This window comes from Calypte anna, chromosome 3 (assembly GCF_003957555.1).
Source record: "Calypte anna isolate BGI_N300 chromosome 3, bCalAnn1_v1.p, whole genome shotgun sequence".
Classification (NCBI taxonomy): domain Eukaryota; kingdom Metazoa; phylum Chordata; class Aves; order Apodiformes; family Trochilidae; genus Calypte; species Calypte anna.
In genome coordinates, this window is record NC_044246.1 from 71267754 (window position 1) to 71295708 (window position 27955).

General features: G+C 40.2%; 1 protein-coding gene across 2 annotated transcripts in view; it reads left to right on the plus strand.

Moving 5' to 3' along the window:
- The first annotated feature begins 8720 nt into the window (after window positions 1-8720).
- The window catches only part of PDSS2 (decaprenyl diphosphate synthase subunit 2), a 115320-nt gene continuing 96085 nt past the window's right edge, over window positions 8721-27955 (plus strand). For both annotated transcript variants that reach the window (XM_030447886.1, XM_030447887.1), the window contains exon 1: window positions 8721-9181. In XM_030447886.1, coding sequence (XP_030303746.1) covers window positions 8952-9181 — 230 coding nt within the window. In that variant the 5' untranslated portion in view covers window positions 8721-8951. The remainder of the gene's footprint in view (window positions 9182-27955) is intronic.

Consider the following 27955-nt stretch of genomic DNA (forward strand, 5'->3'; position numbering starts at 1 on the left):
TGGTCTGGCAAAGGCTTGCCACAAGACTTCAGCTTCGGGTCACTTCTGGGAGTTGAGAGCCAGGAGGTCCATGCATATCTTGATAGTATGCACTGAAATCCTGCCCACATACATGTCAACCCCTGCCTGCTGTGGTTTATTCTGGATATCACTAGAGAAGTCCCCAGGTGCACCATCACTCCTGCAGACTCAGGCAGCAGCTCTGTTGGCTGGCAGAGCAAAAGCTCTGTATTATTGCTTCCTCTAACCCCCTTCCCTCCAAAAGAGCATGAGAAATTGCCTCTTGCATTTTGTAAGTGCATCACAGCTAGCGACTCTTCAACCCTGATGTGAGGAGCTGTGGACTGAGGTTTATTGGCAGTTTACCTGAACTGCCAACAGTAAAAACAGGTCCAAGGCCAATTTCAAAACCTAGCCACCCATATGATCAGTTGGGGTGTTCTTGTCTGTTGTTAACTAGTATTACAGCTACCAGTTAGTGTTACAGCTATTTTGCAGATGAGAAATCATCAGGAGAGAGATAAAGTGACAAAACACATGTACTTGAAGAGTCTCGTGGCCTCAACTAGAACCCGGCTCTTATGTCTTGTAGGACAGTCCTGTCACCATTAGAACATGTAATCTAACCTTCTTGGAAAAAAATGAAATGTGAGCCTCCCTTTGAACCAGCTTGACTTTGAGCTCCCTCGTGAAATGCCAACGACCTTTGAAAGCACACAGGGATGGCACCATTGACAGATTTTGCCTCAGTTGGCTGCAGATAAAGTTATTTGAAATAACTGCCAAAGCTGTAATTTATCAGACTTTTTCACAGATTCCACAAAGGCAAGGAAATTCGAAGTCGAAAGGCTTTCTCCAGGCAGCACATGCCAGGCATTTGTGCATGAATTGCAGGAGGGGAAATGATATGTTTCTTTTAGAGCTGTTGTTGCCATCGTGGAAAGCGCACAAGCATCTGTGCTTTGGGAATCAGTGGAAGGAAGGTGTTCCGTGAAAAGGGAGCATGTGGGAAAGCAGCTTCAAATGGTGAGACTGTAGGAAAGTAGCAGGAGTTCTGAATGCCATTGGGAAGAAGAACTGGAACGAGGCTGACACATAGAAAGGTGGTGAGAAAGCAGGAAGAAATGCAAAGAGGAGTACACTAAAGGGGGTGGTGGTGGTGGGAACTAAAAAAAAAAAAGATACATTTGGCTAGAGAATAGGTATGAGCAAATTCCAAGCATGAGAGAGGAACACTGACAGAAAGAAAAAGTCTAGGGCAGATGGAAAGTGTATCTATTGGATGATTGTGCAGGTGAACATGTAAGCTGAAGTTTTGGTGTGTTTTACCGTAGAAACAGATATGAAGCTGAAAATTAGAGAGGTCCAAACAAGTCTCCTGATACAGCAATGCCCTACACATTTGTACTACACAAAGTCTGTAAGATGATTGCATTCTGGAGCATCTGCCACTGATCCTGAAAAAATGGAAAAGATTCATGTACAATAATATTTCATTCAGGGGGACTGCTTACCTTAAGTCACCATAAGTAAGGGCTGCATTGCCAGTCCTAAGGTTCTTAATTTCACTCTGGGGCTGATGATTTCCTGTGTCACTACACTGTGAAGCTGAATCCAGAATACCAATTTAATACTTGAGTGCCCGGAGCCAGGCAGATGCTTTGCATGAAAGTGTTCTCTTGTGCACTCCAAGTGCCTGCAGCTCCCCCCAGGAGGTGGTGGGTGCTAAGCACCTCTGAAAAGCAGGTCACCATCACTCAGGAGCTCAGAACAGAACTGAGGTGCCAAAGTTTAAGACAGCTTACAAGTAAGTGACATAACAGTGGAAGAGAATGTCTCTCAAGGACTGACACACTTAATGGTCACTTATTTGTGTTTTGGTCAGTATACAGGCATGCATTTGTAAATCAGATGACTGCATAGCTTGTAACACCCTCCAGAGACAATATGAAGACAAAAGAAAGAGAAGGAAAGAGAAAAAAAGGAAAATGCAAGGAATAAAATAGGGATGGAGATGCTCAAGGCTTCTTTTAGAGTATTTTGGGCATGCCCTGTTGGCCCTCAATGCAAACTATTAGTTGGGGGGTCTTCAAATAAACGTAATGAAATGGGTTCTTTTCCACATAATGAATAACAAAACTGTGGGACACGTGTTCACAGGATGTTTGGGAGAGCAAAAGTCTAAACAGCTTCAAAGAAGAGCTCAGAAGAGCCAAACTTGCAAGTTTCAGAAAATAGATCAATTTTTGTTTATTAAATGTGATAGACTTGATAAAGCATCTGGGAAGACAGCCAGCAGGACATACTTCTCCATACTTTCTGAATTTTTCATTGTCTTCCCCTAAGCATTTCACATTGGCTCTGATCAGAGGAAGGATACTCTACCTTAGGTTCTCCTTTCATCTGACCCAGTACTCTTATATTCTATTTTGCATTAGTGGCTTATGGTTTCCCTTCTATAGCTTATTTAACTGTATTAGCCTAGATCAGTTGTTCTTCCTCTTGTACAACAGCAGTAACTATGATTGCTATAATGTTCAAATTTTAATCATTTTAGAGCATGCACTCAGGTGGCAAGCAGGAATTTTAATTACAGAGATTAAAAGGAGAACAGATGCAAATACTAGGTAAAAATAAATGCATTGCTCTTTGTACCCTGAGGGTCATCACTCTTTGTCTCCAATGGACTGACATCAGGACAAATTCAAAAGCAGAGGGAATCATCATTAAAAACACCTATATAGAACAGATGGGTTTACCTAGACTGGGAAAAAGTGCATAGACAGTGCAGTATAGTGTAGATGACTACTTTTGTTTATCTTGTTTTAATTTTCTCAAAACCATTTAGTCAGTGCTACTTTAAAGACATTACTTTGTTCAGACACAAAATTACAAGGATGGATTCAAATGATTTTTTTTTTAACTTGGGTTTTCCTCATCATCCAGGCTGACTGTCAGGTATTGAGACTTGGTTCCTGGAAAGACATTACTCTCCACCTGACAGTGAGGCAGCGAGTGGGAATAGAGGGAGAGAAGCCTCTAAGACAATAATTTCTTTGAGTGCTCTGATCTTCTGAGTTGATCAGGGAACAGCCAGACAGTGCTGAGCCTCTGGTGCAGGGTGCTCCTGCTGCGTGGCACTGCTCAGGGAGAGGGCAGTGGCTCTCTCAGGAACTGGATCTTTCAGACATGCTTCAAAGGAGACTCTTAAATAGAAAGGTACGGAAACCCAGGCAGAGGTAACAAAGGCACCAGGGGCTTCTGCAGAGCTTGCTTACACAGCCAGCCTCTGGATAATACATAGCTTCCTGTCTGTGTGAAAAAATAAAGACAGAAAAAGGTGTACAGATCTTCTCCCCCCAGACCCAGCATTACTAACAGAAAGAACATTTAGTATTGTACCAGTGTTTTTATTATGCATGTGAATAGCAATCAGCTAAATATAAATAACACTTCATAAATTATGTAGAATTAGTCCCTGAGTAATAAGGATTTTAACTGAAAATATTTCCATTTATTTATTTAAGTCCATATAAAATGGGTGTGTTGTATGTTTCCAGTTTCATACTATACTATGACTTTAATCCCTGGGCTGTATCATTATCCAGTAATTGTGGAATGACTTAGGCAGAATTTTTCAATCTATTTTTTCATACTAATTCCTTCTTTTTTTGTGTGTGTGTGTGTGCTGGACCCTCCTAAACCGCATCATATTCTGTAATACTAAGGGATGCTGAGATGGAACTCACTGGAAAAAAATATCCATAGAGAATCTATAGAGTTGTTGGATAGGGAATTTAATAGAGGGCATGTAAGCCTTTGTTCAGCATGGTTCAAATGTCTTTGCTGCATTTCACTTTTGCCCAGACTGTGAACTCCTTAGGTGAGGGACCACCTCCTTTGTTCCAGTTTTGAAATGTGTCTGCTTGGAGTTTTCCATTCCTACCAGTATTCAATTAAATACAAATAATAAATAGTTAATAGGTTGCCAAGCTGCAGAGGTGGGGCTAATCAGCTGAGGCTTCATGGGGTGGCTAATGATGGATTAGGAATGGGGGAACTGATAAAGCTGAATATTTAAAGGCTAATATTGTGCAGGATGATGAATGCTTTGTCAGCTTCAATTGCATATGACCAGAACTAACACTGTGCTTATCTTCCTCCTCCTTTTTCTGTAGATTACTTGGCTCCAAAACATGGCTGTTTTGAGAGTCTCTGTCCAAATCCCCCTGAGGGGAGCCCTGTGCACCACAGGGGATGTCCTCAGAGGCTGTCTTACAACTGAAATTGGGTTGGGAGGTGAAAAAGCAGTGACTCTGTGAAGGAGGGGCATTATCAGCCACACATTTGTCTGCTCCCATTCCTTGTTCAGCTTGCTGAAATGGAGGGATTTCAATTGATTTTGTTTTCTTTGCAGTGCTGGCTGGCGAGCCAGTGAGAAGGGAGCTGTGTTCTGCGAGTGTGCAGCAGGGGGGGGGGGGCACATCCCACTGCCCACACAGCACTGCTGAGAGCTACCGGGAGCTCTGGCTTCTCACCCGTGTTGGGAGCTGGGAGCTCCTGTCTGACTGTGTTTTGTGTGCAGAGTGGAAAGGGTAACACACACCTAGCCATACAAAGAACTCCTGTGCAGCACAGCTGCATCCATTGATTTGTTAAATAAAATCAAAATAATCATGCATTTGTATTATTGTTCACTAACTGGCAACACATCGTGTTCTGATATTGGTATCTTGGTAGGTATATTTAGGCTTAAAAATTAGTACCTTTTAGTGCCAAATTCTGCCCAAGGGCTGTAACTCCTACTGAAATCAACTGATGCTAAATGATGCTGTTTTTTCAGTGTCTAACTATAGGATCAATAAGACCTTCCTCAGTAGTAGGAAGGCAGGCAGCCTTGTAGACAAGACACTGGCAATGAGGTCAAGAGAATTTGGATTCTTTTCTCAGTTTGCCTTGGGGGTTTTGCCAGGCCTTGGACAACTCATACAACCTTTTTGTCAAACCTCCTGACTTCCAGAATTCAGATGATCATAGCTGTCTACTTCCCCAGGATGTTATGGAGTAAATCAATTCTCTGTATGCATATAGAAGGGGGAGGGGGAGAGAGGGGAACTATCTGGATGCTTTGGAAGGAATAGACATATTTGTGTTAGCTCTCATTTTTGTAAAACCCTTTAGAGAGCACCCTAAGCTTTATAACATTAAAAAATTAAACAACATCTAGAAGATTAGGTTACACAGGCAGTGTATGGTTAGTTTAATGTAATAACGTGGCTGGTCTCATTCTTCTATGGACACCATTTATTTTGGAGAAGACCAGAGTAACTATGGAAGATTGAAAGGTCAAATGTCCCAAATCAAATGAGTGTGCTTTGCAAAAGTTTCACTTCAAGTGGTATCAGGCAAATATTTCCATGTTTCATATGATAGAAAAGACACCCAGAGCTGGCATTAGTGGTGGCTTTGATGTATTTTCTGGCAAGTTAGTCCAGAGCATGCTGCTGTAAACAGAAGTGTCCCTTCACCTTTCATCTTTGTTCTTCAACTTTGATACTGGCCCCCTGCAGTGGCTTCTTTCTCCTCCTGGGGAGGCTTAACAAAGCCGATTGAGAGAGGAAAAAAGAGCTTCATTTTTCTTCTCTACTTAAGATTCTGAAGAAAGAGACAAATCTATTGTACAGTTACTGACGCTCTTGAAATAGTGTGGGTTTTTCTCTTTAATCCTGAGGGGAAATGAGTCAAGAGGGAAAAAAACAAAACCAAAACCGACCATGCTCTTCATCCACAACCTAAAATATGGTAAGTGCATCATATTTTCAATTCTGAAGTGAAACTGAGAAACTTTAACTTAGAGCTAGTGCATGTAGCAGTGCCCATGGGTAAGTGTGTCCATTGTTACCTATTATAAACCTGTGTTCTGATGCTTCTGTCAAATACCAACTTATTTGTAATGACTTTTTTTCTGCAATTGGTGTGTCAGCCTGAAGCTGACTTTTAAGATAGTTCAGTCAGCTTGCGAAATGAGGTTGATGAAAAATACATTCTTTTTCTTGTGTTAAAAAACATTGTTGGACTGCATGTTTGAGAACTCTCTTCTCTGTTCTCTACAACTGAGGCCAAAGATTTGATGGGTTTTCCACATTCTACTGTCTGAAAAGTCCAACAATAATGGACATTGGCTGTAGGTTTACTGGGGATGTGCAAGACTTTCTGGCAATGGCTTTTCCTAGCAATGGAGGCCTTTGTGGAGGTGAGTGCAAGAACTGAGAGAGAGTTCTGCTGTTGGTCCCCACAGTCCCAAACACAAACAGGTGTGAAAAGAAGAGTCCATGATCAGGATGCAGGCAAGAGGGTGGTTGGATTAATAAGAAAAAGGTGAGGTGTCTGTGACAAGAATGAAAAAGCACTATCCAGTAAGGAAAGTGCCTGAGGCAAAGAAGTGAGAACGTTGGGAGGAGCCCATGAATTTGGACCAGAAGTCAAAAGTAGAATACCTAAGTAAGAATGTTATGTTGTTAAGAGAAGGGGAAGGGATGAAGGCACTGACCTGGGAGACAGAGGGCCCTTGGATATTACACTCTAATCCTCCCAGAGTCTTTGTGGTCAAAAGAGCTGCGTAACTCACTGACAAAATTTATGCTTTATTTCTCCAGAGACTGCTGCATTTAAAGACCATCAGCCTACAGCTGCTGAGTCCTGAGGAAGGTCTGGTCAAAGCGTGTGGCACTGTGTATATTGGGTCTTGCCCTACTTCTACACCATTTGGACTTTGGAGAGTTCTACATAAAGAGTGTAGAGGTGTTCAGTAACACAAAAAAACCCTCCAGGTAATTTGAAAAGCTGAAGTTTCACACATTATGAGATGGGAGGTTTACTGCCCACAGAACCCTAATCTTCCTCAGTTTATATGTATTATTTTAAGAAGACTGTAATTGCATAATCGTGTTAGCTTTTCACAAGAACACTTACCACATTAAGTGCAAGAATGGATATGGCTCAGGAAATGAATCAAGGAACTTGTCACCATAACAGGATGAGGTGCCCTGGTCGCTCCTCTTAAGTGCATCCCTCTGGCAATTTTCATTAACTGAGTCTTTCTGCACAGAAACATGCCACTGCATTCTGTCATTCTCAGGCTGTGCTCATGAGCTGAAACACCGTTTAGCAGCAGTTTGTTCTGTGATACCAGCTAACTAAGCTGGCTCCATGGCAGCTGCTTCAAAGCAAAGCTTTATTCTCTCAGAGACAGGTAGCACAGAAAGCAAAGATTTGACAGCAGAACCTCACATTCTCCTGTCATCTGTCCAGATTTTGCAGCTTCTCTTCATTCTAGTTTTCCTCTTTACAGTTTGGGAGAAACCCCTCATGAGATGCCACAGATGTGTCTACGCACTGTTGACTCTGGAGTCAAACCCACTTCCTCAGAACAGTAAACATTTAGAGTCTGGGTGCCCATTTTGAATTGTCTCAGGTGTGAGAACAGTAAAACCTTGTCATTGTCACTGGAGCAGGTAGGGGCATTCCTTTTTAGTAGCTTTCCCCTTGTAACTTCAAGAGGTTTATGGACTGCCCTTGATCATTCTTTCCAATCCATTTGTTTGCTCTTTGCACCCTCTTTTACAGAATTCTTCAATGTAACTTTTTTTAATAATGGGAAATAATTCAAACAAAAGTGACCTACTCCTTGTGTTTGTAAAGGTAAGATATATAACACCCTCATTTTTTGCATGCAAAGGCAGTCAAGGAGACCGTTTTCTCATCAGAAATCTTGTCCAATTTCTGGCAACTAAGCCTGGAAGTTATAAGAGGGACAGATGTGATTATAAAGACAGAATAGATGGTATTCTTGCCGATGGTACTTGTGGAAGCGAACCACTTAAATCCATTTTCTGAAGATGGCCAGTGTATCTTCTTCCTCTACAGTGTACAGAAAATCTGCTCTCTGAATTCACAAAAGCTCTGGGTGCATGTAGCTGCAAAAAAAAGGGGTCAGCAATGGCTCTGAGTAAGTGAAAGACTACATGACATACAGTAGACCACACTGTGGAGTTGCAGGACACAGACATGTTCAGCTGGCTACTCAAGATTAGCTGTTACTTTTGACATTAACTGCTTGGCAGACAAGTACCTCTTCAGCTCATTAACCCCTCAGCCATGTCAGAGGAGCAGGACAGCACAAACCCACAAGGCAGAGCAGAACACGCAGTCAGTAAAGCCCGGGGGTGCCACATCCCAAGCAACTACGAGGAAAGACCAAAAAGAAGGCGCATGCAGAGAGCGCTTCAATTACAAAGGTAAAGCAGGAATGGCGTAGCACAAGACTTCGCGCCGAGCACTTTTTGTGGGAACCTGAGCTCTCTCCTGCCTCCGTGTCTCTCTGTCGCCCTGGGATCAGACAGCTCATCCCTGGGGGCCAGCGAACAGCTCTGGATCCCCCCCCCCTGCCGGGCCCTCGGGCACTGCCCACACCCGGCACCGCTCCGGGAGGCCACAAGCACAGAACGGAGGAGAGAAGCAGCAGCCCTTTGCCCAGGACAAGCGCTAAGGGTGAAACACAAGAACGGGAAGTGCTCTGTTAGACCTCAGAGTTCATCTCCCAGCACCCAGTTTCTCCTCCCCCCCCTCACTGCTCCTTCCCCCCCAGCACCGCCGCTGCCGCCAGGTGAGGCAGAGGGGCGTCCCGCGCTTTACGGCCCGCCGTGTTTTGCGACGCTCAATATGGCTGCGCCCATGGCGCAATGAGCCCGCTCCGGTCGCCGCCGGGGGGGACGCGGGTAGGCAGCGGGGCTGCTGTGCGGTCCCTCCGCCCGGGGCTGAGTTGCCTGCTGGCGGGGTTGTCCCTCCGGCGGTAGGGAGCCAGGAGAGGGACTCATCCGCTGCCGCTCGTTCTGTGGTGCCCCGCCAGGGCGAGTAGCGAAGAAGCCGGCACCGGGGGAGGGGAAGGGGGGATGTGGGGCGCCCTGCTGCGGAGCGGGGGCCGCGGCGGCGGCGGGGGGCTGCGGAGGTTGGTGTCGGGCGGCCCGCCCTGGAGCCAGGTGGTGTCGGAGGCCGAGAAGATCGTGGGGTACCCGACGTCCTTCATGAGCCTGCGGTGCCTGCTGAGCGACGAGCTCAGCAACATCGCCATGCAGGTCCGCAAGCTGGTGGGCACCAAGCACCCGCTCCTCGATACCGCCCGGTAAGCGCCCGGCTCGCTGCCTCACCGTCTCAGGGGGTGAGGGGTGTCCGGGGGCCCCTGGAGTGCTTTAGAAGGCCGCTCAGAACGTGCTGGGAGTCTTGGGCTGCGATGTTCGTCAGGAGTTGGGTCTGGGGGCATTGGCGTCTCTTGGAAGGCACCGGAGCGGGTGGGCGGAGGGGGTGGGGCAGGTGTGGTGGTGGCCCCGAGTGGCTCTGGAGGTGACATAAGTGGCACTTCCCAAGGGAATCCCGGGGTTTAGCCCGGAGGCTTGGCGTGGGTTTGGTATCCGCTTCGGGATCTCCCTTCCCTTGCAGCAACAGGTTTTTTATCGGTTACCCGCTGTCATGCAGAAGTTGCCTCTTTGTAATGCCATGTGCCGTGGTGAGTTTCTCCATGCGATGAGCAAAAAAAAAAAAAAAAAAAATCAAAAAAATCCCTCGGTCATGGAAGATCTCTGTCAGTCTCATGAACAGTGAAATATTTATTAAGAGCTATATGTCAAGGAAACCAATGGCAAAAAAACAGAGCAAGTAATCAGCCTAAAAGCTCCAAACGACTCTGCTCAGTGTTTTTTTACTAAGAGCTTTAGAAAACACTCCCTGTTTAGGAATATCCAGCTGGGAGTTTTTATATACTGTTGAGATGTTTAGGGTTGCTAAGCTGATTATCCACCATTCCATTTTTAAGGCAAACTGTTGGAAGACTTGCATTCTTTCCAGTAAGCAGAAGTTAGGATTATTGGATAGCATTTTCTTGGCCTGTAAACCCAGAACTGAGTTGCAGGTTTGTTTTTTTTTAACAACAAAATACTAGAAGCTTAACAAAATGAGGGGGGGGGGAAGGCAGTATTTTTTAACAGGGGTAAAATGGAAGTTGGCATTTGTTCAAAAGAAACACTCTGCTTTTAAAGAAAAGTTGTAGTTGTGTAGTGGTCTTTGGCTGCTCCATGATTATGGTGTGGTGATATGACAGAAGACATGAAGGGACAATCAATTGCTGTGCCCAGTCAGAATCATTTTATTGTGTGGATTGTTACACTTATATAGTATCCCGATATCTATCGATTGATCTACAGTTTGCACCTCGAAGTGCTTTTTCTACTAACATGAAACCTTATCTACCTGTTCCCACTGGAGGCACCTGGTACCATGACATAACATCTGTCAGATGGCAAATTCCTTAAGTTATTTGCAGCTCTTTGTTCTTCTTCAGGGTCAGTGAGTGGCAGGGAATCTGCATCACTCCTCAGTTCAATGCAGGCCTTCTCCTCTGCTGTTCTCCTAAAGTGATGGAAAACACATAATTTTGTTTTTGAAGCTCTCTGTCTTTAAAATTGGTTGCCTTGAGTGAACAAAAGGAGTACAGGGGACAAGCATACCTTTTATAAAAAAACATTGTTTCCTGGAAGAAACAAATCACCTTATCAATAAAAATGAAAAACAATTTACTTTAGAAAATGCTGGTGGAGAGCATTTTGTTGAATTGTTATAAATGCAGGTTGTGATATTATGAGAATCTTACACTTTCACTGCAGTTCACACTACAAGTGTCATAGAAAGCTGCAGTGCTAAAGTGATAATTTAATGTTAGCCTCAGAGTATACGTACTATGTGCAGTAGTTGCTCTTTTATTTGTGAATTACATTTACATACAGTATTTTTGAGTGCGGTTGGAGGTTTTGTGGTGGGGCTTTTGTTATTTCAGGTGGGTTGCTTTGGTCTTAATTCTGTAAGCCTACTGATTTTGGGAAGCCTGTAGGAATACAAGCATGCACAGGATCAGCAGGATTGGATCCACTAATTTTTAAAATTCATATATGTTTCAGAGTACACTACTAACCAATGTGTCATTCTGGAAACAAAACTCAGTATTTATTCACATAAACTGAAACCACATGTGCATATTTTGGATGCTTTGATTTGTCTTCATTGGTATTTCCAAAGGCTTTATTGCAGATGCGTTTTCAATGGTCTTGACCTTTGTTTTATAAGAAACTTAATTTCCTTCTGACAAGTTTTAGTATACCTATAGTGATGCACAAATTGTACCTTACCTCGTTTTGTGGTATGATTTCACATGAATGTGACTTTTGACCTTGTTTTTTTTTTAGCAATATTAATATCTTTCTGAAATTTGACTGCTGTATGTTTCAGTGTAAATGTGATAGATTTTAGTTATGGATCTGAGATCTATCATCTGACTTACCACAGCAGTTCAGGAAACCGATCTTGTTTTTTCCAGTACTGGATACATGTTTTAAATCTCTGTCTCATTAGCCATGTTTATAAAGTGACATACATTTCGTGTTGTGTGTTCAGGCAAATGTTTTAAAGTATGGATATCTAGAATATGTTCTTTGATTTGAAAAACTTAAGTGAAGATATGTTCTGCAACTCTAATCTTTCAGACTGTGAGTGCATAAATACTGTATAGATCTATTAAGTACTTCAGCACTTAGGAGATTTTTCTGTTTGTGAGAACATCTGAAAAATCTGTGTAGTAAAATTGATTAATTGCATGTGCTGTTTCTCAAGTTTCTACTCATTTATTTTTGAGCTTACAAGTGGTGGCAATCAAATTATGATTGCTTGCTGTAATCTGTAAGAGATACTAATTTTCTGTAACCCTCTTTGACTGGTGGTGTTTTGTCATCAGTCTTTTTTGTGCCTACACTCCCTTCCTGTCTAAATGCTTTGCTTTTGAGGTGTTCCTTAGAGCAATAGGGGTTTCTTGAGCTTTAGTGGGAAACCTTTTGCTTTATCTGTGCAGAAGAGGTTCTGAACTGAGACAGCCAAAGACATAATTTCCACCACATTGAAAGCCTGTGGTGTAGCAGGGGTGCTGCTGAGCATTTTAAACCTTCTGCTGAGCTTTGGGTCACTGTTGTTCCAAGGCAAAGCCTGTGCTGAGAGCCTTAAAGGAGGCAGCTTAAAGGTAGCTGTCCTCCTGAGATAGGACATGTGGAGGAACAGCTGCTGGGGCAGTGTACATTGCCCTGATGATCCCAGCTATTTCTTCCTCTCGTTTGGATGCAGCGGTGACAGCAGCTCCTGGGTTTAAGTGCCTGCCATGAATCAGGACTGCAGCAGGTGTTCCTTTGGGGTGAGGTGTGACCCCGATGCCTCCTACCAAGCCTGTGCCTGGCCAGAAGCTTTAAATCTGTGAGCTTCTTGCTGACTTCCACTTTTGGGGAGGCAGAGATGAATAACTGAGCCCTTCAGTGAGGGATTTGGGAGTTCAACAGTATGTGTAATAAAGTCAAGTTTATCTTATTTTCTTCAAGTTTCTGGTTTCTTAAGTCAGCCACATGAACAGAACATCCTCAGTGCTAGCTTTGCCAGGCTTGTTAGAAAAGAGTACAAAATATGAGGGAAAGTTTACATTTCATTTTAGAAAGGCTAATGTTTAGTGGTTAACAGATCCTTGGAAGCTGGGATATCTGGATTATATTCACAGCTGTGCTTTTGGCTCTCTGACTAGGGCAAGTCACTTAATTTTTCATACTTGCATTTACTTATCTGTAAAATGAATAATGTAGCATCTGTTTTCTGGAGGTGTTACACTTCATTCATTACAGTCTGTATTGATTGCTGAATTTTTTTTCACTGGAAAATTATGCATAAGTAGTATTAGTAAAGAATATTTTAAACAAATGCTATCATTAAAATGATATTTACCTCTAATGGATACTCTGGAAATCTGACTGCCTCTGGACCTTTCTGTTTGTGGTACTGTGGGTCACTCTGGTTCTTCAGAGCTTTCATTTTTCTTCCCTTGTAATGAAGTGTTTTCATCATCTACTCAAAACTAATATTTAAATTTTTTGCTCTTCAGGCTTTGTTAGACCAAAGGAAAATTTTTTCAACACATGAACGTATGACCTCCTTTTCAGTTGGGAAGCAAACAGATCTTCAGTCTTCTCTTTCCCCTCCTCTCTAGGCTAGCATCCATCCTTCTTAATATAGGAAAGAATCTGTAACTGGCCCAGTGAACTACTTTTCTCAAACACACAGTGTTAGTAACATTTTCTTGATTATTTAGGCTCCCTTGAGAAGGGTATAGCTTGCTGCAGATTGTAAACAGTAAATGTTATGGCCAATACATCACTTTTATAATATCACTAAATGAAATGGAACACTTCATACCTAAATTATTATGGGATGCCGTTTAACTCTACCCATTCTGTCATTAGCATGTGGGAGGAATGATTATGTTTTAGTTCTGTCAGAACTGTTTGTTGGTGATAAATGCTTAGGTAGACTTAGTTACAGTATTCCTGGATTATTACAGGAATAAAAAGCGTCACTAGACCAGGTTTTATTCTGTTGCAGCCTTCTCTGTGTAGATCTCCAGCCATTTTAAGCACCAAACGTAATGTGCAATCAAGACTAGCTTCAGGATTACATGCTTTTTGGTTAAAATACCTGATAATGTTGGTCTCCTTATGGCTCTGTTACCATCAGCTTGAAATGCCTTAGCTCAGTAACATGTATCTTGTAACTTTGGGTGTGGTTTGCATTTGGCCTCCTAGGTGGGGGACTGATTTCAGCATAGACCTAAGGATTTTTCTCCAGCCTAGTGTTGATGGACAAAAGTAGATTTAGATTGGATGTTAGGAAAAAATTCTTTACCATGAGGGTGGAGGAAGAATGAAACAAGTTTCCCAGGGAGGTAGCTGAGGCCTTATCCCTGGAGATATTCAAGGTTAGACTTGATGAGGCTCTGAGCAACCTCATCTAGCTGAGTGTTCCTGCTTACTGCATGGGTGTTGGACTAAGTGACCCTTAGAGGTCCCTTCCAACCCAAGTTACTCTATGATTCTATGAATTGTTACAGCCAATTTATATTTTGTCTTAACAGAATCATGACCTTAAAATTATCCTTATTTTTATAATGGTAGATGCTGAGATTGAGCAACTTTTTAGTGATGTTTCAAAAATTAATTAATTAAAAAAATAATTAATTAGGGTTTTTTATGGGCTGGAAAAGCATAAGTGTCCATTTACTTGACAGTGGCAAATGAGGTAACTTTCTCTCAGACATCAGCTGCGTTCTCAAAGTGAAAAGCAGAGGGTCTGGTCAACCTACAGCTTCTAAAGCTAATACTACAGTCTTTTAAGTTTTACTGAATTGCTTAGTCTGTAGTGGACTTTGGTGGCATAAAGTCCCTCTTGCTGTTGCTGCATCAGAAGTTAGAACTTATTTGTATTTATCAAGTTTTATTATTTTTTTAATCTGCTGTAAAATGCTCTGTAAAAAATATTTTTGTGGTAAAGAGATGCAGTTTTTATAATTGTGGTCAGAATGCCTGTGAGGTTGGCAGTAAGGTACCAGTTGTGTCATTTCCTATGTTTAGTACAGAAGTTCATTTGGCTTCCTGGAAGCACAGGCTACCAAAGCTAATGTGCAATCTGCAGAAAGCCTTAGTAGTGATGTCAGAAATACAGAAATATTTTTCTTACTTGATATTTTGATACTATTTGCAAAATTACTGTATAATTGGTGGTTGTAGGAAGTTTGCTTTTGTCTGTGAACACTACTTCCCAAAGCATTTTGTGTAGCTGATGGAAATGGAGGTGCTTTCAGGACAGATGCAGCTGAAGAACTGGACTTAAATTCTTGCTTTGACTCTCCCCATCAAGAAACTTCTTTCATTCAAGAAATACTGGTGTGTCTTAGCTAACTCAGTTTTTGTGAACATCTTTGTGTCTGTTGTATTAGACTTGAGTAATATCTTCAGAAACTTCCATGTCTCATGTTGGTACACTAGAGGTTTCTGTTAACATACTCACCATTGAGTATATAGACACCAAAGATCAGTTTCTTTTATATTTTGGCTGAATGAACTCCCAAAGAGCAGTAAAGTAAACTTTGGCAGCTAAGAAGACATGGAAGTTAAACTGCTGTAGATTCATGTTTGGACTGAAACTTCCTGCCAGATTCCTTCCATGTTATTCTTTGTACCTATGGCCCTCATTGTGATTTTCAGTTAGTGACCTCTTAATATTGTCCTGTATGGTTAAGGGGAAGAGAGAATCCATTTCTGTGGGTCACACTAATTCTTTATGCTGTGGTAATAGATATTATATGGAATTAATAGATGTGCTGCTTGTTCTTTTCCCCAAATTTTATGGTTATTTCTTTCTCTTCCTGCATAATTTCACCAGTGTGTGTGTTTTAGTAGTTTCTCCACCAGCAATATACTTAAATACTTAAATACATATACTTAAATGGTCACATCTGTCAGTTATCATTGCTCTTTTCAAGAACTGCCAGTAGACTCCAGAAGACAAGTTGCATCAGAATTTGTATACTTGGGCTTGAGGTTCACAGTTCTTCCCAACCTGTTTTTTGTGCATGGAATTGCCTTGATCCATGTGTAGAACCTTGCACTTGGCCTTGTTGAACTTCATGCAGTGTGCATGAGTCCATCTCTCAAGCCTGTTAAGGTTCCTCTGGATGGAATTGCTTCCCTCCAGTGTGTTGACTTCCCCACACAGTTTGGTGTCATCAGCAAAGTTGCTGAGGGTGCATTCAATTCTGTGTCACCGACAAAGATGTCACGGACACCGTGCTGTGTCAGCGACAAAGATGTTCAAAGGCACTGGTGTGAGTACTGACCCTTGAGGATCACCACTTGTCACACATCTCCGTTTAGACACTGGGCCACTGATCACAACTCTTTGGGTGCAACCATCCAGACAGTTCCTGATCCAATGCATGGTCCGTCCATCAGATCCATATCATTCCTGTTTAGAGCTCAGGATGTCACACAGGACAGTGTGGAATGCTTTGCACAGGTCCATGCAGATGACATCTGTTGCTCTGCCTTTGTCCACTGAGGCATTACATGACCCCATCATAAAAGGCCACCAAATCAGCCAGGCAGGACTTGCCCTTAGCGAAGTCGTGTTGGCTTCACCAATCACCCCTTTGTTATCTGCTTGTCTTAGCAGAGCCTTCAGGAGGATCTGCTCCATGATCTTGTCCGGCCCAGAGGTGAGACTGGCTGGCCTGTAGTTCCATGGATCTTCTTTTAGTTCAGGTCTTCTTTTAAGAGTAGCAAATCTACAGGCTGCAAATTAAAATCTAGGCTCCAAATTAATTTTTATTTCAATAAGCATTTTGGGAAAATCATTCTCATTTTAATATCCACGTTGAATCCAGGTTTCTGTGCTCATGAGGAATGTATCACTTCAACATGTATGGTGGTCTTGTTAGACAAGGTATATTCAATAGGTGATACAGCTGTTTGGAATTTTCTGATAGAATTCTTCACAATAGAAATTAATACTCTGTTCTGATACTGATAATTTCTAGTATGTTTTCTAGGAAATAGAATTCAGCAGAATTTCGTCTACCACGCATTCTGATTAAGTGAAGGAAAGATGTTGGGATTTCTTAAGCTTGGGTTTCAAGAGTGTGAAAAAGAAACTGAATGTATAATGAACAGATCCAAGTGCCAGTCAGTCTTAAGAGGATGTAGTATATCACACAAAGAGCAATCTTGGTTTTACCTAAGCACACAGTCGCCTGAGCTGCTTTTAAAGCTAAAAGTAATTTTTAAAGTTCACATCTCTTCTGCCTTTGAGTACAATTGAATTGTAACACATGTAAATATTGAATACCAAGTTTAGTGTACCAATGAATGACTGTTATGTCAATGTTTGCTCTACACAGGAGTACTGAATAAGTGGATACAGTTTCAAAATAGTTATTTCCCTAACCCAGAAGAAGGTTATGAAATATGCCTTTATGTAAAGTGCAAATAAAAACTGATGTCACAGAGTAATCTGTTATATTTGGGTCACTGGAAATGTTTTTCATTTATTAATTCTTCTATTTGGCTATGGTAAGTTAACTTCCTTGCCTTACAACAATAAGGGGAAAAGTACCTTTCCTAGGGCTTTTACTCATTCTGAAGTCTGTATTTTGTAGCTTGCAAGAACTGTTCTCCCCTACTGAAGATATTTTCCCCCTCTGCTGCCTTTTTTTGTTGATGTTGCCTCCCAATCAACTTTTCATCTTGTTTCTGATATCCTGGCAGTGGTAGGAGACCCCATTAGAAGTCACCATGAGCATTTTCAGAACTTCTCCAAAAACATGGGCACCACTGTATCCTCTACAGGACTTTGTAAACCTAATCAGGAAAATAGTTCACAAAGGACAAACCTAAGCTGGAGAGTTGGATACCTACACTATTGCTTTCTCCTCTGGGGTGGCAGACCTTTGTCTTCAATTATTAATATCTTTCCTTTACCCCACATCTGAGTGTCTTAGTTTCCCTCAGGGTAGGCAGACTGTCTGCAGTGCTTGCCCTAAAGGAACTACTGCTAGAGACAAACCTGACAGACTGCAAAGGAACACCATGAATTTAAAAATTGGATCTATTACAAAAATTAAGTTTAAAATTTGTAGCAGCTGTTTTGCTGTCCTTGAATTGTCCCTGCCAGTTCTCCAGCATTGACAATCACTTTAGCTTATTTTTTTTTTCTTCTCTCTTGCTGTGTGAAAGTCATTTAAGGAGAGAAAAACTGATCATACAGGAAAACTGATGAGTCTCATTATACATAAGTCTTTACCAAACAAATGCTGTGAACTAGTTAGATTTTACTGACAATGATAGGAGGGGCTTAGAAATTTGCCTCAATACCTTATTCCTAAACAATTACCAGGGGCTCCAGCTTTTGCATCATTCTTTCTTGGTTCTTTTCCACTTAACTACACATGATGGTTGTTTCCATTTTGCTTTCTCTTTCCTCCAGTTACTTTCTTCAACATAGCACAAGTTAGTTCTTACCTGTAGCTTCTCTTCCATTTTGGGGAAAAACAAAGACAGACCTACAGGTCTCTGTTTCTTAAAAGAATGAAAGCACATAGTAAACATCTGGTTTGTTTTGTTCCTTTTTTCTTACCAGCTAGGGAAAGAAGTCATACTTAAGAACTACTGAATCAGCTTTATTTTTTTAGTTAAAAAACATGAACAAACAGTCCCCATAGCCTCCATCCACAATATGTTTCAAAAAGTATTCCTTTTAGAACATACTTTCTTCAAGATCAATTAGAAATTGGTTTTGAATATTTGTTACTTAATTCTATAAACATGAATTTGTGTAATAGCTGCCACTTAACATGCTCAAAAATAATTTAATAGAATTTGAATTTAATAAAAAATAAGAAAACATTCCCACTAACAATTCCATTATTTTTTTCCAGATCTTCACATTCAGGTGGCAGACTTGTTGAATTGACAGATACCTTTTTTCATTAACTGCCTGTTCAGCACACCTCATGAAATAATTGTGATCAAAGGTTTGATACATCTTCATGCTATCACTGGTCCTAAAAACAGCTTATGTGTTGCACCTTTAAAAAATCTGTATTTCAGTCATAAAATAGGTTTGGGTCTATAACAAGATGTGCTTGTGTAGACCAATCCTATAAAAGCATAGTCGTGATTAAGGTAATTTGAGAGTAATGGTCTGTGCCAACACGCTTTGTGTCTGGTTGTCATCTGAATGATTAGCCAGTAGCAGAAGCACCATAATTAGTTGATTTGGTAAGACTGCTTTTAATCAAACTTAACAGAAAGTTCAAGTTGTTAAGAGCTAAATGGAGTACTTGTTAGGTCAAATACATAAGGCAAAGCTAGGTGATCACAACTGGAAAATCATCTCTTTTGTATATTTGAAAAATTGCTGTGCTAGCATGTAAGTCTGTTAATGATTTTTTTTTTGCCCCCAGAGATGCGTTGTTTTCATGTTAAATTAGTGTGGAGCTTTAAGACTGAGTATGACAGAGCCACTGTGTTTTCATATATTGAAAATTCATATATTTTCCTAGGCTAGAAAAGGGTTTCCTGTGCTTTGTCAGTGCACTTGGTGTGCATGTTTGTTATACAGAGGATTTTATCCCGGTAATCTTCCTGTATTTCATTCCCAGCAACATTTAATGTTGTTTGCGAAGATGAAGGTATATAGTGTGCATATTTTAAAAGGATTTCAGTGATGTTAATGCTACACTATGGAGTTCATATTTGGATCATTCTTTTAGAAGTCACCTTCTGAATGTTTTGTCTGTCTGGTGTGATATGTCTCAGTAATTAAAAATTAATCTAGAGGAAAAATGTGTTGTCTTGTGGAGGTGAAGCTGCAATGTAAAAAGGCCACTGTTGCCTGTTCCTGATCCCTAGTTGTTAGAGACAAAAATACGAGGGAAGGTGGGTGTATACTCCATGTTTGGTGATCCACAGGAAGAATTTGTCACTTTCTGATTATTTGTAAGTTTAGATAATATGGAAATCATTAGCAGGATTTGCAAGGAATCAGATCTCATCTGTCAGGAGGAGTCATAGTGCAAGAAATCTGCTTTCAGGATTTGCAAGGAATCAGATCTCATCTGTCAGGAGGAGTCATAGTGCAAGAAATCTGCTTTCAGGATTTGCAAGGAATCAGATCTCATCTGTCAGGAGGAGTCATAGTGCAAGAAATCTGCTTTCAGGAATAGGGCTCAGAAGACTTGAGGAAACTTGAAGTGCAGAAGTCTTTAATGTAATCATGAGGGAAGCCCTTCTTCCAATACAGACTTATTCAATGAATGGAGGCCATTAAAGGAGTTTCTACTATTAGAATTTGTTTTATATGTCTTTTGTCCTTTATACAACTTAAAACCAAAACAGTCTTGCAAGTTGGAAAGTAGGAAATGAGTCCATGTAATGACTATAATGTGTTGTAGCAACCAAATTTTAAAATAATCAAACTCCAAAATATTGTGACAAAAATTACATCAGAGGGAAAAAGAGTATTAGGTGTTGTGTTATAGCAACAGAAAAAAACAGGCTTGTTTTCTGTTTGTGAATCACTTGGCATCAACTGCTGCCTGTGGATTTTGAGGGAGCTGATGAGGGGAGTGTATGTCTTATGTCAGCACATTGTGCACTTCGGGGAGTTGGGAGGAGGATATGTTTTTTGACCATTTTTTCTGTGACACTTCGAGAGAGCTGAAGATTTGTTTCCTGTTTTGAATTTTTATTTTTTCAAACACAATATCAACAGAATGTTCCCCTTTCTTTGCCTTTCTACTTCTAAGTCTGCAGGAGCTTCCTTGAATCTTTTGGTACTTTTACCAGGGCTTGTCACAGAATGATTAAGCTTTTGTAGCAGAATGTTATGAACGAATCTTTAGGAGTTTTTTTGTTGTTGTGTTTACATTTAGGTTTTTTGTGTCTTTTTTTTTTTTTTTTTTTAAATTACACAGGTGCATAACATTATTGGCAGATGCCAGCCTGTAGTGTAAGGTTTCAGTGCATCCCAGAGCAGCAGTGGGATTCGGAGTGGGTGTGCATGCATCCTTCTGCTACCTCCTGTGTTCTCTGGGCTCTGAGCTGAGAGAAGCTACCTGGGTGGCAAGGCAGGTTCACTCCCTACATCATCTTAATCAAGTGCCAGCTGTGACTGTGGAGATCTATTGTAAGGAATCAGCTGGTGACCACAGAGTGTGTCTCCTAACTGCATAGCTCCGTGTCAGATTCAATGTGGACCCAGAAATGGGTTCTGTCTTGCTCCACCTGTGCAGATGTGTAAGATCAGCTCATGCAGTTAGCTCCTTTGGATATATTTCCATTTGAGATTTCTAATTTTGATAGGTCTTATCCTCAGTTCACAATACTTCTTCAGAAACACCATCTTCCTAATAGTTAATTTATCAAAAAAACTAAGAATTAAGTATGTATTGCAAACAGAAGTTGAGTTTTCACAACTAGAATCACTCCCCTCTCTTTCCCTCTTCTGTTGTAATTGCCAGGTGATTTACTTGTTAGAAATATAAAATCTGGACTAATATATTGTCCTTGGGTGGTACTGCTGCTTCAGGTTACTTTGATGTGCGTGAAGGTATTAAATATTGAAAGCTGTTTTCATGGTCTCATGTGGTGAAGCTCTGTGTAAACAGATCTTATTTACTGAGCAGTCTGGGAAGCGTGTACACTCCGGTATGCCTTAGGAAATCTGCCATTTAAGCCTTGGTCCTGATTTTCTCTGGATACAATAAATGAAATGGTAGACAAGGAGCCATAATAATGGGTATTATTGAGAGGAAGAAGCATTGTCCTGAGAATGTGAGTAAAGTGTGTTTAAGTTCATTAATAACTTGTGTGCTTACCTGTTCCTGTCGCTAGACTTCATGAAACGTTTTCAAACTGTTTTTCAAAGGAATTTGAAAGCAGAAGTCTCTGATATTGTATAAAATAGTATCTTTATGTTTTAAAGATTTGTGTCCTATGTGCTGTATCTGGAGACAAACAAATGTAAGCCCTTCTTATTAATATCATTATTAGGAAAGCAAAAACATACACTGAAGAAGATGGAAGACATTATTAATACTTTAAGTCTACATGGAATGAATGTTGTCATGCACTGAATGTAATGCAAACATGAAACCTGTGAATGGTGTTGCTAATTAGGAAGAGATTGTACTTGTACACTTCACATTAAAAAACCAAACAAACCAACCCCCCCAAAAACAACAAAACAAACCAACCAAACCAACCAAAACCACTTTGGGAAGGGATTCTTTTCAAGCTTTGTTTTCTGCCTCCAAAAGTGTATTGTTAAAAGCTTGCTTGTATTTGATTCTTGATTTATGATGGGTAATTTGGAGATGTTTTTACATTTCTGTAGCAAGACAGGGAAATACTTTTCTTCTTTGCTGAGTTCTAAATAAACTTTTCAGAGTTCATCTAACTCTAAAAAGGGGGATATAGGAAGACAGCTAGTTAGTTCTCTTTTAGCTCTAAACTCCCTATTTATTATTTTTTTGAGTTCACAAACCATTTAGTGTTTATTTGTTTTTGCTACTGAGACACAAAAGGCATAAACTTTCAGGCTCATTATGGTGAAAGGAAGTGTAACTGTAGGTAGCCTATTGTGTTTCCATACTGATGAAATTATATTTCAAAATGGAATTTTGCATTAGATTGCCTCAAAATTTTCATCATTTGTGGATGAGAGTAATTTTAAATTCTCCCCTCCCCTGTGAATGATGAATTATTCTTTCCTGAGAGGTCTAGATTATTTTAATTAGTTACTTGGGGGTTTAAATCTTTAAATTTTAAATTAAGTTACAGGTGAGTTAAGCTCTTCCCCGAGGAGCTTTTACTGTGTTAGCAGTGGAGAAGGATAATATTTGCTGCATAATTCTCGAATGGGCTCTTGTATGCTGCTCTGTTGAACAAGACTGCTGTTTTGCTGTTGATTTCTGGTCTGTGTCCAGCATTTCAGGGAACAACTTAGACAATTGGAAGATCTCACCAGGAACATATTTTCCTGTCAGATATGGAAAAGAAAGATTAAGACTCATTGAAATATATTGCTTTTGGAAGTTGTTGAGGACTGCAAAAATTTAATGTAAAACCAAATGAGGCACTGATAGCTGCATATATGGGTTATCTCTTTTTTTTAGACAATGGGCAAAATATGAAGACAGGTTTATTGGTGTTAATTTCATCCCCTGGTTTTGGTAGGCATTCCCCTTGCTTAAACTATTTCTCACATATATATTTCTATATACAGTTATAAAAAGGTAGCCTTATCAGTTGCTTATGGGCTGTGGAAATTGAATCATTGCTTATTTTCCTGGTGTTGAGCATGGTTACTTGTTGAAGGTGTGATAAATTTAGCTTGTATTTGTCATGCATTTAAACTGGGCTTGAGACTGATTTATGAGAAAGAGGGAATAACAAGCCTAAATTGTGTATTTTCCCTTGTGTAGCTATTGCAACCAAACAGCAATTTATTTTATAGTGTCTTAAGATACACTGGTGAAATAAAGTAGGGCAAAGAGTTCAATTATTGAACTTTTTTTTTTTTTTTTTTTCCTTTAAAGTTGGTTTTCACCATTATGCCTTTAAGTGTGCTAATTACTTCACAGGATTTTCTTGGAAGCTTGTTGAAGAGCAGAATCAAAGTGGAGGGAAAATTGCCTTAAGGAAAAACTTTTTTGTGAGAATGTTCTTACAGTAACTTATGAGTGAGACAACTAAAATAGTAACTTATAAACTCCCTCCCAAATATGCTTTTTAAACATCTTATTATTTTCGGTTTCCTAATAATCTTTCTAAATGCCATAGTTCAATACTTGCAGCCAGTAGTAGAAAAGTGTTTACATGTAGTTAAGATTTTCTCATCTATTTTAATTTTTGGCATCTTTTGCAGACAGGATACTAAGTTAGATGAATTAATTGTTGAATTTGGTGTACTGTCTGGGTTATTCTGGTTTTTGATTGGTTGGTTGGTTTTTTTTATTCTCTCTTCCCCCTACCCCACTCCACCCTCACCCCCAGTGTTCTCTGGTTAGGGTGCTATCCTGTAATGGTTAAGGTGGTAGCTTGGTAGCTTTTCTTGTAAGAGGCCCAGATTGGCTTCTTCGTTCTGCCTGTGTGACTGTCAACAAGGCTTTTCTCTGGGCAAATAGTGGCAGATATTTTAATTTTAATTTAGGGATGCAGGCTCAGAACCATGGCAGCACCATGATGACATCCCTGTCTTCCATTCTACCAATTTTACATTAGCTCTTGATTTTCCTGAGCTAACCTGGTTATCCCTGTGCAGCAGGACAAAAAGGTGATACAGGCAGAGGCGGTCTGAAGAAGATGCCTCTGGACACCTCGAGGTCAAAACATGGTGTGTACTTTCTGCTTCCTATGTTGTTGTGCTGTGGAGATCCTCCAAGGAGGGAAGAAAATGTGCCCTAGCCTGGGGCCACTGCTTACCGGGGTGCAAGAGCTAGAATATTAACAGAAAAGTTCATGAAAAATTTAAATGTGGGTAATTGCATTTTGTAAAGTTAGGTTTTTGTGGGCTTTTTTTTGTATAGTTGGTTATCCTAAGAGTCAGGTGGTTGAAATTCACCCATGAAGTTTTGCAATTAATATGTTTATATATTTAAGATTTCTTCTTTAAACTAGAAATGAGCTAAGATTGCTTTGGATATCACAAATTAAATACAACTCTTAAGTTATTAATATTGAAATACAATAATAATTTGGGATGTTAAATAATTAAAATATTTACAGAAAATACAATAAAATATTATTTACAGAAAATTAAATAAGAACTTTTTATTGGCATTCTGTGATACTAAAAAAAACCCCGGCCTTGCTTATTTCATATGTAAAGAAAGTTACAACCTAATTTATTTATTGTTTGGTTCATGCACAAGTGGTCCTAACACATTTTAGGCCACGGCAGAAAGTAATCTCCAGGTAACAGGATTCTATGCTATTTTAAGGATGTGTGCCCTACTGATGATTTTTAAAGTGCAAAATAATGATGAAATACCACGGAGAGGTCTTGCTTGCCTGAGGCAAATGGTCTGAATGCACTAGATGCAAACTTCTGTTTGCTGATGAAAGTGTTGAAAAGGAGCTGGGTTTCATATGTTTGTGATTGGTTTTCTGTATTTGTGGGTTTTTTAAGTATCATATTTTAAAAAATTATATTTAATTATACTGCATTCAATTAACAGCTGCAACATTTTATAGAGAACAAGAAAAGTGTCAGGGCTTCTGGAAAGAAAGGTGGGAGCTCAGTGTTGGCAAAAGTAAGGTTCAGTTGATTGCTTGATAATGTCAAGAATTCCAGACAGTTTGGAGGAAGTGTGCCAAGCCAGAGGCAAGGTAGTTTTTCAAGCACAGGATAAGGGTCCTGACAGATTCTCTAGCAAGTGGGGAATGGGAATGTTACCAGTAAATTATTACAGAAACTGTTAATGAGAGAGGAAGGATTCAAAATGGCTAAGAAGCCCACAGATTTCAAGAAGGTAAAGTAAGAGGAGTACATTACAGAAAGAATCCAGATTACAGAGGAGCCAGATGGAGTGAGTGTGTGCCTGCAAAGGGCTGATCATGCTGAGGCTGTCAGGGACATGTATGACACAATTCCAGTTTGTGTCTAGAGTGTTCCAGTGGTTTCAGAGGGTTTTTGGCTGTGTAGCGCTTTTAAAAGCTAAGCACTCTGTATGTCCTTTTCATCACTTTAAATGGAAAACAACAGAAAGATGTAGTTCAGTGAATGAGCAACTCCCCTCACGGACAGCAGTTCATGAACTTTGTCTTGCAGCTCTCATCTGTATTGTGCACACATGGTCTGACAGCCTCTTTGCAGCTTCAGTGTAAACCTGTCAAGTAAAATTGGAATTACTTAGCATTTTTCATAGTAACATACAGGGAACAACAACACATAGAGGAATTCAATGTAGCTTTTAAAATTTGAAGATGTATGTAAATAATATACTAGAAGAATATAGGGAAGGGGAAGGTTTTACTAATGAGAACTTCGATGTGGTACAGCAGTGATTGATGGTGGTGTCTGAGTGTGCAAATGACAAGCATTAGCTTGTTGCAAATATATTTGGACACAGAAATAGAAAGAGCTTTCCTACCGTGTTGGGACATAGACCTATTTAGTGTAACAGCTGCTTTTTTTTGTGGTGAAGTAACTTCCAATTTAGTTCCAGAATGTGCTGAGGAATTTCATACTTCATCTGAAATCTTGCTTTGACTCCAGTTACAACTCTTGCAGTCCATATCTCTCCAATAGAGGTATTAAAACTCTATAAAGCTTTTCTTTTGGCAGGGGAAGGTCTCTGGTGTAGTAGGCACTGAAAAGGTTTGCTCCTGTTGCCTTAGTCATTGTATCCTGGCTTCTTGATTCTTTTATTTAAAAGAACGGTATGGTGGAAAAAAGTGTAGCAGAATGGGAGAGAAAAAGAAAAGCGAATCTCCTTTTCCTGGAGGACAAATGAAAGTTGTACTGAAATTGAGGAAGACTGCAGAAAACGAGGTTTTATGTCAAACTGCCGTGTCAAAAATTATAAAACTATACAGTCACCAGAGTTCAGAAATAAATCAAACCAATTTTTTTTCCTTTCCCAGTGTAGTATAAAAACACATTTGTTTTATATGGAATAAGTGCAGAAGACATTTATTATGGACATTTTATTGTTGTTTGAGTTTTAGTAGCAGCCTCTTTTGGGGAAGAAAGTTTTTTGGTTTCTTTTAAAGGTAGAGGGAAAAATTCTTTCTACCTACATGAAAATGACTGATACGTCTGCAGACTTTCAGGTACTTGATTTTTTAAATGATTCAGAGAAAACTTGCAGCTAAACAGTTTTATTAATTGAAAATCAGCTTTCTGCATCTATTGAATAATTTAGTTCTGCAAGCGTGCAGGAAGTCTTTTTGCTTTGGTTGGCTGCTAGGTGATGCAGTAGGATAGTTTTAACAAGTGGCTTAAAGCTCATTGTGTTGAGTGGAAGAAGCAGATTTGGCCAGACAGGTCTTGGATTGTGGTTTCACAAGGAGCTGAGTTGGTCTGATGACTTTTGCTGCTGGAACGGAGAGGTCATCGAATCATCATTGAATTGTTTAGGTTGAAAAAGACCTCTAGGATCACTGAGATCCCATTCTTCTCTTCCCTACTTTGCCCTATGCAGTGTGCCCCTCCCAAGCATTGCCTATGGTGTTGGTCTGCCCTTTCCGTGAACTACTGTAATTTGTTAATCCAGGAAAAGAGAAAAACAGGTGTTTTCTTCATTTTGGGTTTGTTTTCTGCTGGGTTGATGACCCACTGGTGGAGGAGGTTTAATACATACTCTCTTCCAATGTGTGATAGTAAAATTCTCTAGTGAGGCTTCTGTGTTGCAGAGAAGTTCGTGTTTCCCTTCCTGTGTCAGCAGTCTGTGTCTTGCTTCAGCTTCTGAGGTAGCATCTGAGCTTCTGAACTGCAGCACCTTGTGGGGTTCCTCTCCTTCTCTGCTATTTCACACTTAGCTGAAATGAAAAAAGCTTTAACAAGTCTCAGTTTCTGTCCCTGAGTCCAAAGTATGGATGGATGAATGAATGGCCTTGCATATTGTAGCTGTCCTTTGCTCTTGCTTGTTAATACAGATTGGTTTCATTTATTAATGTAGCACTACAAACAGGCAACACAGAGTAGTATCAAGCCATGATTTCAGGCATGTGTCTGGATTTTCTCTGTTTCACCCCTTCACTTCAGGTTAAAGTTAGCAGGGGAGCACAACTGTTGGCATTCCTAGTATGTGTCTAGCAGGATCCTTCTCTATTTCATAATAATTTCATCTTAATTCAGAGCTCAGTGTTAGGAGCAGATGTGTTTGTGTTGCATAGGCTGTCTAGCCTTGTGAGGTGACTATGTGTCAAATATGCCTTGAATATTTTAATAGCTGGTTTTGTCTTGGCCATACGAAGAGGTTACAGATCTGTTTTTCTCCTAAGGATAGCCAAGGTCATGCCCAGTCACCTCGATATGTTTCTGAAGTTTAAGTTGCCTTAGGAGCTAAATGCATTTCAAGGCAATATTTTAAATACTTTGTCTGAAGAATCTCAAAAAAGATGAGAATGGCTGCCCTCCCAGACAGGATAGGTGGGATGCTTAGAATCTTCCAGCTGTTTGCCAGATACTTAACTCTGCTCTGAAACTGCTGTACCATCTGTCTAGCTAAAAGAGGTGCACTGAGCAAGAAAAAAAAGCATCTTTCCAATTCAGATGAGTCTCCTGCATCCTGTGAAATAATCGAGTCACAGATGATTATGGGAACAGTGAATTTTAAATTTTATAGAAATAGCTTCATAAAAGACACAAAAGATGAAGTTTGAATTAATTCAGCTTCTGGGTATATCCCAAGGGAGCAACATTGTACCATCTTAAGTTTAAAGTCACATTTTTGTCTGCTATGTGAATTTGTTTGTTATTCAAC